Source organism: Zophobas morio, unplaced genomic scaffold (assembly GCF_036711695.1).
Source record: "Zophobas morio isolate AGI-343-1 ecotype UQ-CSIRO unplaced genomic scaffold, CSIRO_AGI_Zmor_V1 ptg000055l, whole genome shotgun sequence".
NCBI classification, from domain to species: domain Eukaryota; kingdom Metazoa; phylum Arthropoda; class Insecta; order Coleoptera; family Tenebrionidae; genus Zophobas; species Zophobas morio.
Window position 1 is genome coordinate 1 of NW_026972160.1, and position 13,463 is coordinate 13,463.

Consider the following 13,463-nt stretch of genomic DNA (forward strand, 5'->3'; position numbering starts at 1 on the left):
TAATTTGATCTATCGTTTTACATACAACAGTCGTTATCTGCTATAACTTAAACTACATATACTTAATACAAACGGTTTTAGAAGTCGATCCGGTAGAGAAGACTTTTTATAAATGAAGGCCATTACCCTTATTTTAAATGTTTTTTTTTCTTTGGAGTAGGTAAAAGTATATGAGCAGGTAGGTTGATCCAAAGCTGTCATGGTATTTGTTTTTGAAGATATATTTTTTTAAAAATTCAAGTAAATAATAATAAGTCATAATATAATTTATTAGTTGTAGTAGGGCGTTTATCTTTTAAAAAAAAAATTTAAAGGGAAGACATTTAAAGCATCAATTAAAAAATTAATAGGATCTTCTCTGTTTTGTTTTTTACGACCGTTTGTTTAAACTACTGAAAACGTGGTTTGGTGTCACAAAATAATGCAAATAAAATGCACTAGTATAGTCCAAGTAGAATGTTTTTAATAAGCTGGAGTCTGTTACGCGTAACTCATATTCAGCTTAAATCTAAAGGCGGCTGCATCCACTTAGTCAAACGGTGCGAATGAGTCAAATTTTTTTCTGGACCGGCACGACAACGCTGGCCACGCTGTAGAGTAACCCTCAAATTTTCATGTTAATAACAAAAACACAGTTAATTAAAAAAGAGAAACGCTCGAGAACGCAATAGTCTGTTTTGATGAAAGGCTATCTGCTTCACACATACAAGTTCAACGCACTTTACGTGTGATAAAAATGGAGTTCAATACAAACTATTCATTTAGAGATGAAGAGGAGTTTATATAAAGCACACCTGTTATTTCACCGACCAAAGTTTATAAAACTTTTTATAGGAATTCAAACTTAACCACACTGTAAACGATATATCCTTTATATTTAAAATAAATAGGGCAAACGGTGCACTATAAAATATTTGAGTAACCTGTTTAAACTTGTATTGCAACTTAAATCTTTAGTTGGGATTGCCAATTACTAGACTGCAATTTCTACAGGATCCTTGTTCACTTACAACCAGTTTCCTGCAAAGTGGGGAATTTATTAAAATGTGTAGTGCAAAATAACTTTAATCCGAATTTCAAATCTTTCGACGTGAAATTTAATAAATAATATGGTCCCAACCCAATTCACGAGTTAAAGCTATTAGCTGAGCGCTGTCTAGAGGAATGGAGACCAAGTCCTGACCATTTTTCGCCTTTATTACTCAAAATTAATTTGAAAAGTTAATGGAAATATAGAAAGCGCACCTTTTTAGTTGCCACAATGCCGTGATCTAAAAATTCATTTAACTGTAAATTAAAAGCTTCAGGGCCATGCACAATAAATTTGTCCAAACAAATTTTTAATAACTTCTTTTTATTTAAGCCTGAAACGGTTTATTATTAAATCTGGCTGATTCAAAAATCGTGGTAGCGAGAAATAACCAAGCTCGTCGTCGTTTTTCTTAGTCAGATAATACTCTAGAAGCGACTTGTAGATTTCTTGTGTCTTTGAACTGAGAGAGCGAAGAACAGTGACAGTGGCCCGCACGTTGGTCTTCTTCTCTTCAAGAGGTTGACTGCTTAAAAGTTCAGTTTCGCACTATAAAAAAAAATTAAAATAAAAGATTGGTTGCTTTAAGCAAAGAGACAAAAGGCGAGAATAACCTTGTAAGGCGCAAAAGTTGTGGTTTCGTACCAGCACCAGTTGAAATCCGAACGAGTAGATAAGTTCCATACTACAAAAATAATTTAAACAAGTGGTTCAATCAAACTACTCTGCAACAAGGCCCAAGATCAGAAAAAGTAAAAGTGCGAAGTGCCCAAAAAATAAGTCGTATTGACTTCGTATGAGAAGATCAGTGGCTGCACAGCCGGTGGGAAGCTAACCAGCAGTTTTATAGGTGGAACAAGTTTATACGTTGAAGAGCGTGAAGGTGGTCGACAGTGGCAAGGAGATGGACTTTAGGCAGACTGGCAAGCTTGCTCAGGAGTTCCTGCGTGCGGGGCGAGCGAAGATGGAGGGCGTCAAGACTGTGCACGAAGAGAAATAAGTCCTGGGCTTCTGAAAAAAAAATTAAGCAGAGAGAGACGGGGTACGAACGTCTAAGCATACTCTCCTGTGAGAATTGCATCTCAATAAAGTGAATCTGCTCTTTCACACTTTGAGAAGTCCAACCAGCTTTAAATATTTCTTTGACTATAAAAGATATCATCTTTGAAAAGTAAAATGGTAGAGAAGGCACTAAGAAGAAGCACAGAAAGAAATATAAAGAACCTTCTGGATGGTGATGTCCGGATGGTAACCATGAAAGTGAATCACGTGGTAGTGGCTCAGCTGCCGCCCGAACAGAGCACAAATCTGCCGCTTGCTCCCGTAGCCGTAAAGTAAGATGTTGAAGCCCAAACTAATTAATGAAAAATAAACAATTATAGAGATCAACGTGTTACAAGCAACGCACAGTAGCTGTGTTAGCCATCTTCTATGCAGAGATAACGTAGAAGCTTCAAGGGCTTCAACTCTCTTTAGGAAGCGGTGATCTTCCATTTTGTAGAGGTCCTAAGTTATGACTATTTACTCATACACTTTGAAACTACTTTGACTTATGTAAAATATAAACCTTTAAAAATATATAAAACCTGCTTGCTTATTGAAGGAAGAAGAGCCAACGTATTCTCAGAGGTTTCCGTTTTTTTATTAGAGATGTCAAAAAAGTTAACTTTAGCAGCGCATTCTAAAGAGCTAAAATAAGAGCAATAGGTGATATGTACATTCTGTTTATCCTCAAAATACAGCTACAGCTCTTCTGGGTTAAGATCTAAAGGTCGTTCCCTTTCCTTAAAAGTATAATATGAATAGTGAAAAGGAAACAATAACTATTTCTAAAGGTAACACGCATACCTGAATTTCAACGAAAGAGGAATCTAAAGCTATCAAGGTGGTCTATAAAATTTTGTTAAGGTATATATAACTAAATATTTCCCCCTTGTAACCTCTTTATTTAACTTGCATTCTTTAAATGTTTCTAAGATGGATAAAAAATAAAAAATAAGGTTACTGCGATAGTTTTTAATAAAAAACTAAAAAATATTGATAAGAATACGTTTTTGATGCAAAGATTGGGGCACATAATCAGGAGCAACTCTCTCAATCTAATTTTATATAAGATTAAGTACAGTATGTGGCAAGTACGCCAAGTCCTAAGTCAAATAAAAGTAAACATAAACGCTAACGTGGTTCTCGCTTAGAGGTACGGACAATTGCTTTATCTTTTGTTCTGTTCTAAAGAGGCTTTCTATTATTCATATTAAAAGGTAAAAGAATAAGCCCTTGACAAGTAACTTTAAGCATAAAAGTGATTATCGGAAAGACCGTTGTACATATAATATAAAAAACACCTAATCTAGCATCTAGAGAAATCTCCAAGCAGTTTTTGTCCGTCTTTTTGACTATAGGAAGAGCCTCCATAGAGCCCACGAGTATTTTTTAAAAACAACACGGTTAGCATAGCACTGCTAAAAAAGTTAATGAGAATACTTCAAACTTGCGATGAGGTCTTATGGTCCACAGTTTCCCGAAAGACAGAGGTGGAATGTGGGTGAGCACAAAATATTAATAAAAATTTATGCAAAGTTAACTAAAACTTAATACTGATGTAATCGTCTAGCTAATTATTTAAATTGTTGTTATAAGCAAATCATAGTTCAAAATCTATACATTAATTACTCTTAAATAATTTTTTCCTAAAAACAATTAACAACTCAGTAAAACTTTTTCTGCATGTGAAAAAGACATAAGTTGCAAATGTTACCATATAGGAAATAACATTATAATGTTTTAGAAACCAAGCCAACATATAATATAGATGGACTATAAAAGTAAACTAATGCTACATATTCAACAATATTTATAAACCTAAATTTGGGTGATGTGTGCAGCTCACAAGGATTTTTACAAAAAAGGTTAATACAATTAACAAAGCACTTTTTCTTTTTAAAAAATTCGGCCCTAAATATTATATTACTTGCAAAAGTTTAACCATGTAGAAAGTAAACAATTAGTTCTGGCATCTCTACGATATAGGCTGCTATGTGCTAGCAATATATACTAATTTGAACAAAATTGACCGCATATTTTGTAAAAAAAAAGTAGTTACTTAAATCTTTTAATATAGTGAAAGGAATATAAGTTTTACAATTATAATTGTAACAAAAATGTGTTAAACTTTAGCAGGGAACCTTAAATCTGTTTAGGAGCATGCATTCACCCAATTTACTACATGAGCCTTCTATTAAATGGGCGACAATATATACTTGCAATCTAAATATTTATAACATTCAAGGGGATCTCACACTTAACGCCCCGTTTGCCAAAAGAGTAACTGATGGGGAACATAAGGACGCCTTTGGAACACATGGGCATAACAGCTTAATACTTGCATCCTCAACCGATACCTGCTTTTTTGGCCTTCCGCTCTCTCGTTTGTATTAAAGTTTCTTTGGCATTTAAGTTTTTTTTTACAATGGAAAAAAAGTCAGTTGCGCCCTCTACCCCTCTTAGAATTCGTATTTCTCTTACTTCTGCAAATTTGAAGAGTGTGGAAAATGGTAGCTATATATACATATACTGCCCCTGTTTCTTCTATGATGTTTTGTAGGTTTTACACAGATTTTTATTATTTTACTGACTCATTTTTCATATCAACCTTATTTATAGGTATACTAATTTTATTTTGTAAGTTACTCTGAAATAGAATTTTTAATTCGATTAGATTGTCTTTTACAACCGTTAAATTCTCTTTAGTTTTTAACATAATTTTTCATATTTTTTAATCAGTTTATAACCTTTTGTAATCAAGCTAAAAGCAGCTTTTTACTTGGAAATTTTTTTTTGCTCTTTTATAATTTTTATTGTTAGTTTGCAGGGATTTAACCTTTAATGCTAAAAAATTGGGCGTCAAATTTCGCGGGCCCGTTCGTATGCCCACTAAGATACTTAACATAACAACTCGGAAGACTCCCAACGGCGAAGGCTCTAAAACTTGGGATCGTTATGAACTGCGAATCCATAAACGCTTAATCGATCTCCACGCTTTCTCCAAAGAAGTTGTCAAAGAGATCGTAAGTATACATATTCAACCCGGGGAAACTTTTTTTTTATACATATAAATTTTTTACAGACAGCCATTTCGATTGACACTGGAGTGGATATAGAGGTCACTGTGTAATTTTATAACTGCAACCGTTGCAAATTACTACGTCAGCAGCGTTTAAATAAAAGTTGTTCTGTTTTCTTTATTAAAGTCGCTCTTGTTAGTGAGAAACGGTGGTAGAGACTTTTAAGCATTTGAAGGAGTTGAAGCCGATTAAATATTTATAAAACACCGGTAACCTTTTTCTAGTGTACACTTAAATGCAGGAAGGATTTTATGGTAAAGAAATTTTTATTAAGTAAAAAGCTTTTCTATATGGCGCACTAATTTTAAATTAACGTACTTGCCTTTATCCACAACTAATATATGAGAATTGGGCGCTGACCTTCAACTGGAGCCCTTCTCTGCCGTTTTCCCGGTGTTTACTAGGGCACCAGCCCCCACTCCATATCCGTAACCTGAAGAAATTTAAAATTTAGTTTATAAAGTTGTATATCTCCGGTAATAGTGAAGATTTATGGTTTTAATTCTTCGTACAAGACAGTTTGGCCGTATAAAAAAATTTTAAACAGTAACAAATTGGCGGGCTATTCTTATAAAAACGCAAGATAGTCTTTCACTTTCTTTTTTTTTGTTTATGTTTAACGAAAAGTTTACACGCCTACATGTAAGCAGAGACGTGTTTGTAAATATATCGATAATGAACAGTTATAAAGATTGAACTTTTTTTTTTTAGCTCACAGGCACTAAATAATAAACGACGTGTTCAACCTTTCGGGCCGAAATTAGCAGTGTAGCACTTTGTGCAGTAAATTTCTTTATTTTTTGTGCTTTCCTTTCCGGCTTCCAACGCGCAGGAACAGTTCTTGCACTTGAAACACCCCTAAAGAGAATTGTAGTGAGGATTAAAATTTCTTGGTTTGGATAGTTTGCCTTATGCCAGGTTGTTTTTTCCGGCCCGTGTATTCTTTCTGCAGCGTAAACCTTTTTATTGCATCTAGAACATACCCCTATTGATTAATAATTATAAAATATAAACAAAAAAATACAAACTTTCTGACAAATACCACAATCCCCGCTTTTCATTGTTACTGGTTTCTAAGTTTTAAAAATATTATATAATAGTTGTTGCCTTAATAAATACAAAAAAAGTACCACACAGCGAGTATATTGGCCATACGGTTTACTTTTTGTTTCCTCTTCATGAGCTTCTTTTTTAGTTGAAGTCTTTTCCACTATATAACAGACATTACTACTACTTCTTGACAAGAATATTTTATCAATTAGAATTTAACTTAAAAAATAAAAGTCTCAGTCAGTCTATAAAGAGCAGTAAATATTGATAACAGTATTTTAAAATATTACAGCAATCCCGGCAAGACAACTCGCCATTGGAAGTCCCTAAACGGAATTATATAGTAAGGTTATTTCAAACCAGAAGGTGGTTAAAAGTTGATGTCAACTATGAAATAGGGAAAATATATGAAAAAAACTTACGACCAAAAGGCACACCACTCAAACTATTTTGGCAATTTGAACAACATAAGCACTAAAGAAAACTCATTAAAAACAGGTCTTAATACAAGTAAAATAATTAAGCTATCACCTTTTTATGATAATCCTTGCCTTCAAAAGATAACATCTCCCCGATAAGGCCGCCTCCGCAAGATGCACAAGTCAACTTGGGCATACAATTTTCATGGAGAAGTCGGCCTGAAAGATCGATGAAAAATAATTTATAATGCGTTCAGGGGCTAAATTTATAGCTTTCAAGTCTTCAACCTTCATGGTCCTTCTTGCATCCACCGTCCTTGAAGCCACCATAACAGACATAGCATTCTGCACACGCAAGATGGTGCCCTTCAAGTTCGGGTCCTTCTATCTCATCATGGCATTTCACACATACGGTCATACCTTCAGTATAGCCTCAATGAAACAAAAAGCTTTTGCAGGATAAAGAATAAAGCGAGTTGTGGTATGTCACAAAATTAACAAGTTGGCCACAGAAGGCACGTATTTTACCAAACAGTTCTCAGTATACTATTGGTGCTAAGCCAAATGGTTTACATTTTTGGTCAGTAACCACTTTAATTAAATGTTTATAACCCTTGACAATTTCATTAGAGCTGGAGCGGGTGAATGCAAAGTTACCACCCTCTTTTACCTGAACAAATATTTTTTTATAGTGCATAGGTTCTGTTGCAATAAAAATTTTATATAGTCGATTTGTGAAACTTTGACTGAAAAAGTTTTTATCTACTAGGACTGTCACCTCTGGATCGTTTCCATTTAGAGATGTTGCAGTTTCTCGAGAGCCACCTTCCAACCAAATTTGAAATTTATAAAAAGCTTTACTTAAAAAGCTTCTTAGGGAATAACGAATTGATAGAAGATGTTTATAGCAGCAAAATGAGAGTCTTGTGTTAGTTACCGGTAGGTTTTATGCTTTAAAGATTAAAAGTTCTTTATATGAGAGACTATATCAAGCCGTTTCTTACATTTATATATTTATTGTCTACGGTAAAAGATACGTTTTTAGCAAAATTGTATTTAAGTGAAAACTTCAAGAATAATTGTATCCCCGTAACAAACAGTTATTTATTGATAAGTTGCTTTACCCTTCACTTTTTTTTTAGGATAATGAGGCGACTGCTTTTTGTTAATAAGTATAGTAAAACAAATTTAACGATGAGGGCACTTTTTATCTAACTTTTTAATCGATGTTTTTAAGAGGACTTTTTATTAAAAAAGTGTTTAATTTTGCGTGTAGCTCCCACATAACCCCTAATTTTACTATAAGATTAACACGATAATGAACACCGACAAAAAATTAACTAGGTGTTTTTTTCTAATTAACTTTTCTGAAAACCCTTCCTAGTTCTTTATATATTTAGTAAGTTCCTTTTAAGACGGTGCTATATGAATATTATTCATCCATGTGTTCACAATCAAAACCAAAACGTAGTGATTATAAAAGTGCACCTACTTCGAAGGAGAGCCCTACTGGTCCGGAGTTAAATACAAAAGCGATTTAATGATGCGCAGAAAATGTCTGTCTCTATGGGAAGGTTGAACAAGTGTTAGTTTACAACCTTTGAAACTACCGCGATAAAAATAGGAAATAAGTCTCAGCGTGATTCGGAGATTACTTATAATTTGATTTAAACTGCGTGAGTTGATCTTTTTACCCCGAATTTGTTCAATGTTAAGAAGGTAATTCACAAACTACATGTTAATAACATTGACTCTAGTTTAATAAACACTGTATTTACAAAATGCTGTTTAAAGTTTCCATCCTCGCACATGAATATAGTGCATCAGCAGTTAATTTAATAAGTAATCTTAAATGAGTAAAATCTAGTCCGTTTAAATATTTATTATTATACCATTTATTGGTATGCAAACCACTTTGAATTCTTCTCCGTCCTTAGTGACATGTCATGCGAAGAAACTTTAAAAAACCAGCGCTCCTATCATATATAGCCCGTAGAATTTGAGATGTTTTAAATAATAGTATTGCGTAAATATTTTGACTTAAAATTTCTCGTTCGTTAAATTGCTGGCAATTGCTCCTTAGAAGAAAATACATGAGAAAAGCAGTGTTGAAAGCTACCCCCACCAAGAGCCCCAAGCTTAAAATATAACTAAACCACCCGGCCAGACAGCGCATTTGTCATTATTTTGCCTTAATTATTAAAAATTGTGTGACTCTCCTCATATAATGAAAGTGCCCTTTTCAATGCGTCATTAGATCAAGTTTTTTTTAAGAGTAACATCTCGTAGTCGTTTAATGTTCATACGGTATTATAATAAGCATTCTTTTGAAATAAAGCTTTAACTTATCAGTCTTCGACCAACAACAATTCTAATATGATAGCAAACAAATTGGCCCATAGACCGAGGTTCCCATTGCAAGCAGATAGTAATAAAAAAGAGCGCAAATAAAACAATTGTGGTATTGACTCTTAACTTTAACCCTAACCTAACTTACAGCTAATTTAGGGAATTTTCGCTACTTAATCTGTATACTATGGCGCAAGTGACGATCAGCGTTACTCCTCCAAAGGAGTAGCATGGCTGTCCTGTGGGATTGAGTGTAGGTGGAGACAATTCTTACCCGGATCCGCCATATGGCCTAGTTAATCTACTCTCAGAGGGTTGGCCCCATGTACTAGGTTCGAACCTTGCTAAACTCATTGGTCAGCATATGAGCCAGGACTTTCAGACTTTTAGCCTACCCCGTAAGGAAAGAGGTCTTTTTGGCTCTTACTGAAAAGAGATTGGTATATGTGTGTGTTTTAGGTAAACTATATTAGATAAACTCTATTGGCTTAGATTTTACAGCCAAAAGTTAGTTGTTCCCTTCGATGGTGACGTTGCGCATAAAATTTACCATAATTTCCAATCCGCGGGCTATAAGTGGTTTATCTCATTAACCATATTTCAATGCATAGGATTGAGAATTAAACAAAGTTCAAACATTGAGATAGAATTAAATAAAAACAGCTTAGTTAAGATTGTAAAGAATATATAAATATCGGAGAGAATTAGTTAAAGGAGAAGATAAGAAGAGTTATAAGTAGCTGACTAGTCATTAAAAGGCTCTAACATTGAGGCCTTCAGTTGAGTTATAACAACGGAAAGAGTTTGTTCTTTAAATAAGGAAAGAGAAAGACTCCGATAAAAAGGAGGCTGTATTTTTTTGTGTAGTCCTTGAGCTAATAGATTTTCTTGTGGTTTCTTCTCAAGTCATACATGTTATAATTAAAAATAAATAACTAAATAATAGGAAGTAAACCTAGAAGATTGAAATAGCTTTTTTTTAGCTGCTACTTGACAGAAGAGCGACCAGTTTAATAGTGAGTACGCTGACCGAAGAGTATATCGTTGAAACTAGCAGCCGGGGAGGTATAGTGTTATAAAACTGAAGCAACTTAAGGTACTATATAAGGAAGGAGTTACAATTTTTTGGGCAAGGTTGTCGAAGCACTGGAGTATAAATTGCCAACCAGTAAAAGGTAAAAATGAAACCCTGAATGGATATGAGAAGTTTCGATGCTTTACAAGGTTTTAACAGGCTATTATGCGTAAAAATCGGTTTATTACCCGAAAGCAAGTTACATACCTGAAAACGCAAAGGAGCTCTACAAGGAGCAATTCTCCCGACTTGAGGAAATCTTTTGTTTTTGCGATGTCGAATTGATGAAGGGTTAGTAAAGCGATTCTTCCCTTCGGTGAGCAACGCCCCCTTAAATAATCAGAAGTCCACAGATATGATAATAGCGGAAGGGCGGAATATTCCTATTATTAAAGATAGCTTTTTGTAAGAGATACATAAGTCCCGTTAGGCTAGTGGAATCACACACTCAGTATAGGCAACTTTGTAAAAGTTCAATTTTGAGCTAGGAAAGAAGTATATAGTTGAAATGTATGGGTGTCTAAGGATCAGATCTAGAAGTCCTCAAGAACATGAAGCATTTAAAGGACGACAAGGAGTTAACAAGTCATTTACACTACCAGGTTCATTATGTAAATTTATTTTACAGGATTCAGAGTTGTCGTGGTAGCTCTGCGGTTAAGAGCTTTGCAATGAGTTGCCTAACTCTTTGTAAGTAAGCCTATACTGTATGATGTTTAAAACCTGAATTATGAGGAAAGCTAAGGTATAATAAAGTTAAAAAAACTTTAAAACCGCAAATGGTAACCCGTTAGAAGCTAAAGTAGTAAAAGTGAGTAATTAAAGCAACAGGTTTTAAAAAACAAAATCCGAAGGGTGATTGATAAAAAAGGGTATAGAGGGGACCTTTTTAACAGAAGGGTACACAGTCCAATCGACTAGAAGCTAAAATAATAAGCAACTGGGAATATTACCGAACAGATTTTATTTGCCCAAAAGGATTGTAATTTTTATGTATAAAAGCGGTAGAAACCTAAAAGAAAGTCGACTTTATTCTTTATTTCTTTTTTTAGTTCTATTACAGTGCATATACTTTTTAGAAGGGAGACAAACTGTATTAAGGCGACCTCGCGAAAGGTAAGAAAGTAGGAAGGAGGTTTGCGGGTTGGTAATGACCTGGGAGCGAGTTTAATGAAACTAAAAGCCTAAACGAAATAAGAGAAGAAACGAGGAATTCGATTAAATTTTATCTATTTTATTTATGCACACGTTATAAAAAAAAGGTTTTATCAAATAGCGATGGGTAACAAGGCGATAATTTACTGTTCAACAAGATTAAAGCGTTTAAGCGATAGTGACCAGAGCGTCCTAAAAGTACTCAATATTCATTTTTTGTTTCTATGATCTCGTACAATTTCATTAAAATATCGATACAACAACGCTGGCCTTTCTTTTGAATCGTTGAGCAGGTGAAAAAAAATCCAGTTTTTTGCAATAACTAGGATATACAAACGCTTTAAACACTTTATTACTTACCAGTGAAGAGATTTGGAAGTTAATTAAGTTCGATAGTAGTCGGCAGGCGATATGGTTTACTTCTATAAAAAATTCCCTTTTTGGGAAAAGATTTAGTAACGTATTAACTAGCACAAATAAATTCTTTTTTTGGTTCAGTGCTTCGTTTATGGGCGAACAGCTAGTTATTGTCGGTGACTGTGGCGGGACTAACACCCGCCTTGTGTTGTATTCTATCGTCCCCAACGCCAGTTCCCCAAGTAGAGGGGAGAGAGCACCGGGGGCCCTTATTTTTAAAAAAAGGTACAAGAACGAAGATTTCAGAGAGTTTAAGGAAATTGTGAGTGTGTTCTTAAAGGAAAGTGGAATAGACATACTTCCTAAAATTGCTTGTTTGGCTTGTGCCGGCCCTATTGTAAATAATACTGTGGACTTTACTAATTTAAAGGGTGGATGGTTTATAAGTGGCTCTGATCTACAGAGTTTCTTTGGTATAGAGTATGTGCAACTTATAAACGATTTCTTAGCTATGGGTTACGGTGTACTAACCCTGAACACTAGTGAGTGTCTTAAAGTAAACGAGGCTTTGCCACAGGAAGGAGGAGTTATTGCTGTAATAGGCGCTGGAACTGGACTTGGTGAATGTTTTTTAACACAGGACCCAGACAACAAGAAGTATACTTGCTTTCCTAGCGAAGGAGGTCATTGTGATTGGAGCCCCCACAATGAATTAGAGTGCGAGTTACTTAATTATGCTAGGAAGAAATATAATCACCGAAATAGAATCTCGGCAGAAAGAATCATTTCTGGTATCCGCCTACTTTATTAACCAATAATTTAAATAAAATATCGAAAAGGGAACGGACTTTCTTTAATTTATGAATTTCTCTCTAATGTGAAGTTTCCCGGGGAAATAAATCAGGAAGTTTACGAAGAGTGGAAAGCAAGTGGCGCCCAAAAGAGTTCTATAATAGCTAAATACGCCAAAACTTGCTCTTTATGCCGAAAATCCATGGATGTCTTTTTTAATGCTTACGCCAGTGAAACGGGTAATGCCATGTTAAAATGGCTCCCAACTGGAGGCTTCTATATAACAGGGGGTATTGGAGCAAGTAACCTTGAGTACTTTACTATTGACGGCAGTAAGTAAACTTGTTTTTTTTAATCTGTTACTACCTTACTATTTTCCTCCTTTATAACCTCGTTGACTCCTTTTAAAATTCCAGAATTTCTAAAGACAGCCACAGACAAAGGCCGCGTTTCTGATACCATCAAAAGATGTCCAATATACGTTGCAAAGGTGGACGATGTAGGGGAAAGGGGAGCCCACTTGTACGCCTTTGAATTATTAAAAAAAAAGTGTTAGGTAAAATAAAACTTAAAACTCTACTAGTTTTTTCTTGACCTTAACTATCGCTTCCAGGGTGAGAGTTTTGTAACTAATAAGCAATTTTTGGTAATGCATACTCTATGTAGCTAACTTAAAAAGAAGACTATGCTATGTTGGCTAACAGTGCAGTCTTCTACTATCAGAAGAGATCAACCACGCAGCACCAAAGCTTGCCTTTTTTCTATTTAATTTCCTTAAAAATCCAATCAACGCTACGTGTTATAAACTTGTAACCGAAGCAGTCTTAAAGAGTAGACTTACTTGCTATATACTTAAAATGTTTACAAAAATGGCCGGATAGAAAGAGAATAAGCGAGCTCACCCCTTATAGGTTACTGGTTACCATTAACACTTGTCGCTAGATTCAATTTGCAAGAGTAGCTCTATGGTAAATGACCCTAAACGACAGGTTCCGTACTCTGAAACCATCTCTGTTAAGTTAGAGTACCATGTTCTAACAGATTAGGCAGCAACCAAGAAAACATAAAAATGTGGTAAATTTAGTTACCAGTGAACATAAAACAAATACATT

The 13,463-nt window shown here is 34.7% G+C and overlaps 4 protein-coding genes across 4 annotated transcripts; 2 read left to right on the forward strand and 2 right to left on the reverse strand.

Annotated features, from left to right (window-relative positions):
- Positions 1 to 411: 411 nt before the first annotated feature.
- LOC135142955 (origin recognition complex subunit 2-like) lies at positions 412 to 3,469 on the reverse strand. Its single transcript, XM_064074771.1, has 18 exons — positions 3,376 to 3,469; positions 3,211 to 3,272; positions 3,081 to 3,129; positions 2,971 to 3,002; positions 2,879 to 2,920; positions 2,777 to 2,814; positions 2,617 to 2,719; positions 2,439 to 2,536; positions 2,255 to 2,384; positions 2,093 to 2,192; positions 1,898 to 2,041; positions 1,645 to 1,715; positions 1,423 to 1,579; positions 1,246 to 1,364; positions 1,121 to 1,193; positions 924 to 1,020; positions 795 to 869; positions 412 to 719 (listed from the first exon to the last, which is right to left on the reverse strand). The coding sequence occupies exons 1-16, from the start codon at positions 3,443 to 3,445 to the stop codon at positions 1,007 to 1,009; spliced, it is 1,302 nt and encodes a 433-aa protein (XP_063930841.1). The 5' UTR covers positions 3,446 to 3,469; the 3' UTR covers positions 412 to 719; positions 795 to 869; positions 924 to 1,006.
- Positions 3,470 to 4,444: 975 nt separating this feature from the next.
- LOC135142929 (uncharacterized) lies at positions 4,445 to 5,243 on the forward strand. The gene is made up of 3 exons (XM_064074740.1): positions 4,445 to 4,584; positions 4,895 to 5,097; positions 5,157 to 5,243. The coding sequence occupies exons 1-3, from the start codon at positions 4,500 to 4,502 to the stop codon at positions 5,202 to 5,204; spliced, it is 336 nt and encodes a 111-aa protein (XP_063930810.1). The 5' UTR covers positions 4,445 to 4,499; the 3' UTR covers positions 5,205 to 5,243.
- Positions 5,244 to 5,457: 214 nt separating this feature from the next.
- Positions 5,458 to 7,084, reverse strand: LOC135142964 (cysteine and glycine-rich protein 1-like). Its single transcript, XM_064074783.1, has 9 exons — positions 6,912 to 7,084; positions 6,736 to 6,842; positions 6,627 to 6,678; positions 6,495 to 6,530; positions 6,285 to 6,364; positions 6,197 to 6,227; positions 6,063 to 6,139; positions 5,901 to 6,012; positions 5,458 to 5,587 (listed from the first exon to the last, which is right to left on the reverse strand). The coding sequence occupies exons 1-9, from the start codon at positions 7,039 to 7,041 to the stop codon at positions 5,517 to 5,519; spliced, it is 696 nt and encodes a 231-aa protein (XP_063930853.1). The 5' UTR covers positions 7,042 to 7,084; the 3' UTR covers positions 5,458 to 5,516.
- A 1,915-nt stretch (positions 7,085 to 8,999) lies between these two features.
- On the forward strand, positions 9,000 to 13,397 carry LOC135142927 (glucokinase-like). The gene is made up of 9 exons (XM_064074738.1): positions 9,000 to 9,051; positions 9,123 to 9,152; positions 9,230 to 9,370; positions 10,573 to 10,737; positions 11,100 to 11,163; positions 11,701 to 12,350; positions 12,399 to 12,683; positions 12,768 to 12,902; positions 13,294 to 13,397. The coding sequence occupies exons 1-9, from the start codon at positions 9,000 to 9,002 to the stop codon at positions 13,395 to 13,397; spliced, it is 1,626 nt and encodes a 541-aa protein (XP_063930808.1).
- The last annotated feature ends 66 nt before the right edge of the window (positions 13,398 to 13,463 follow it).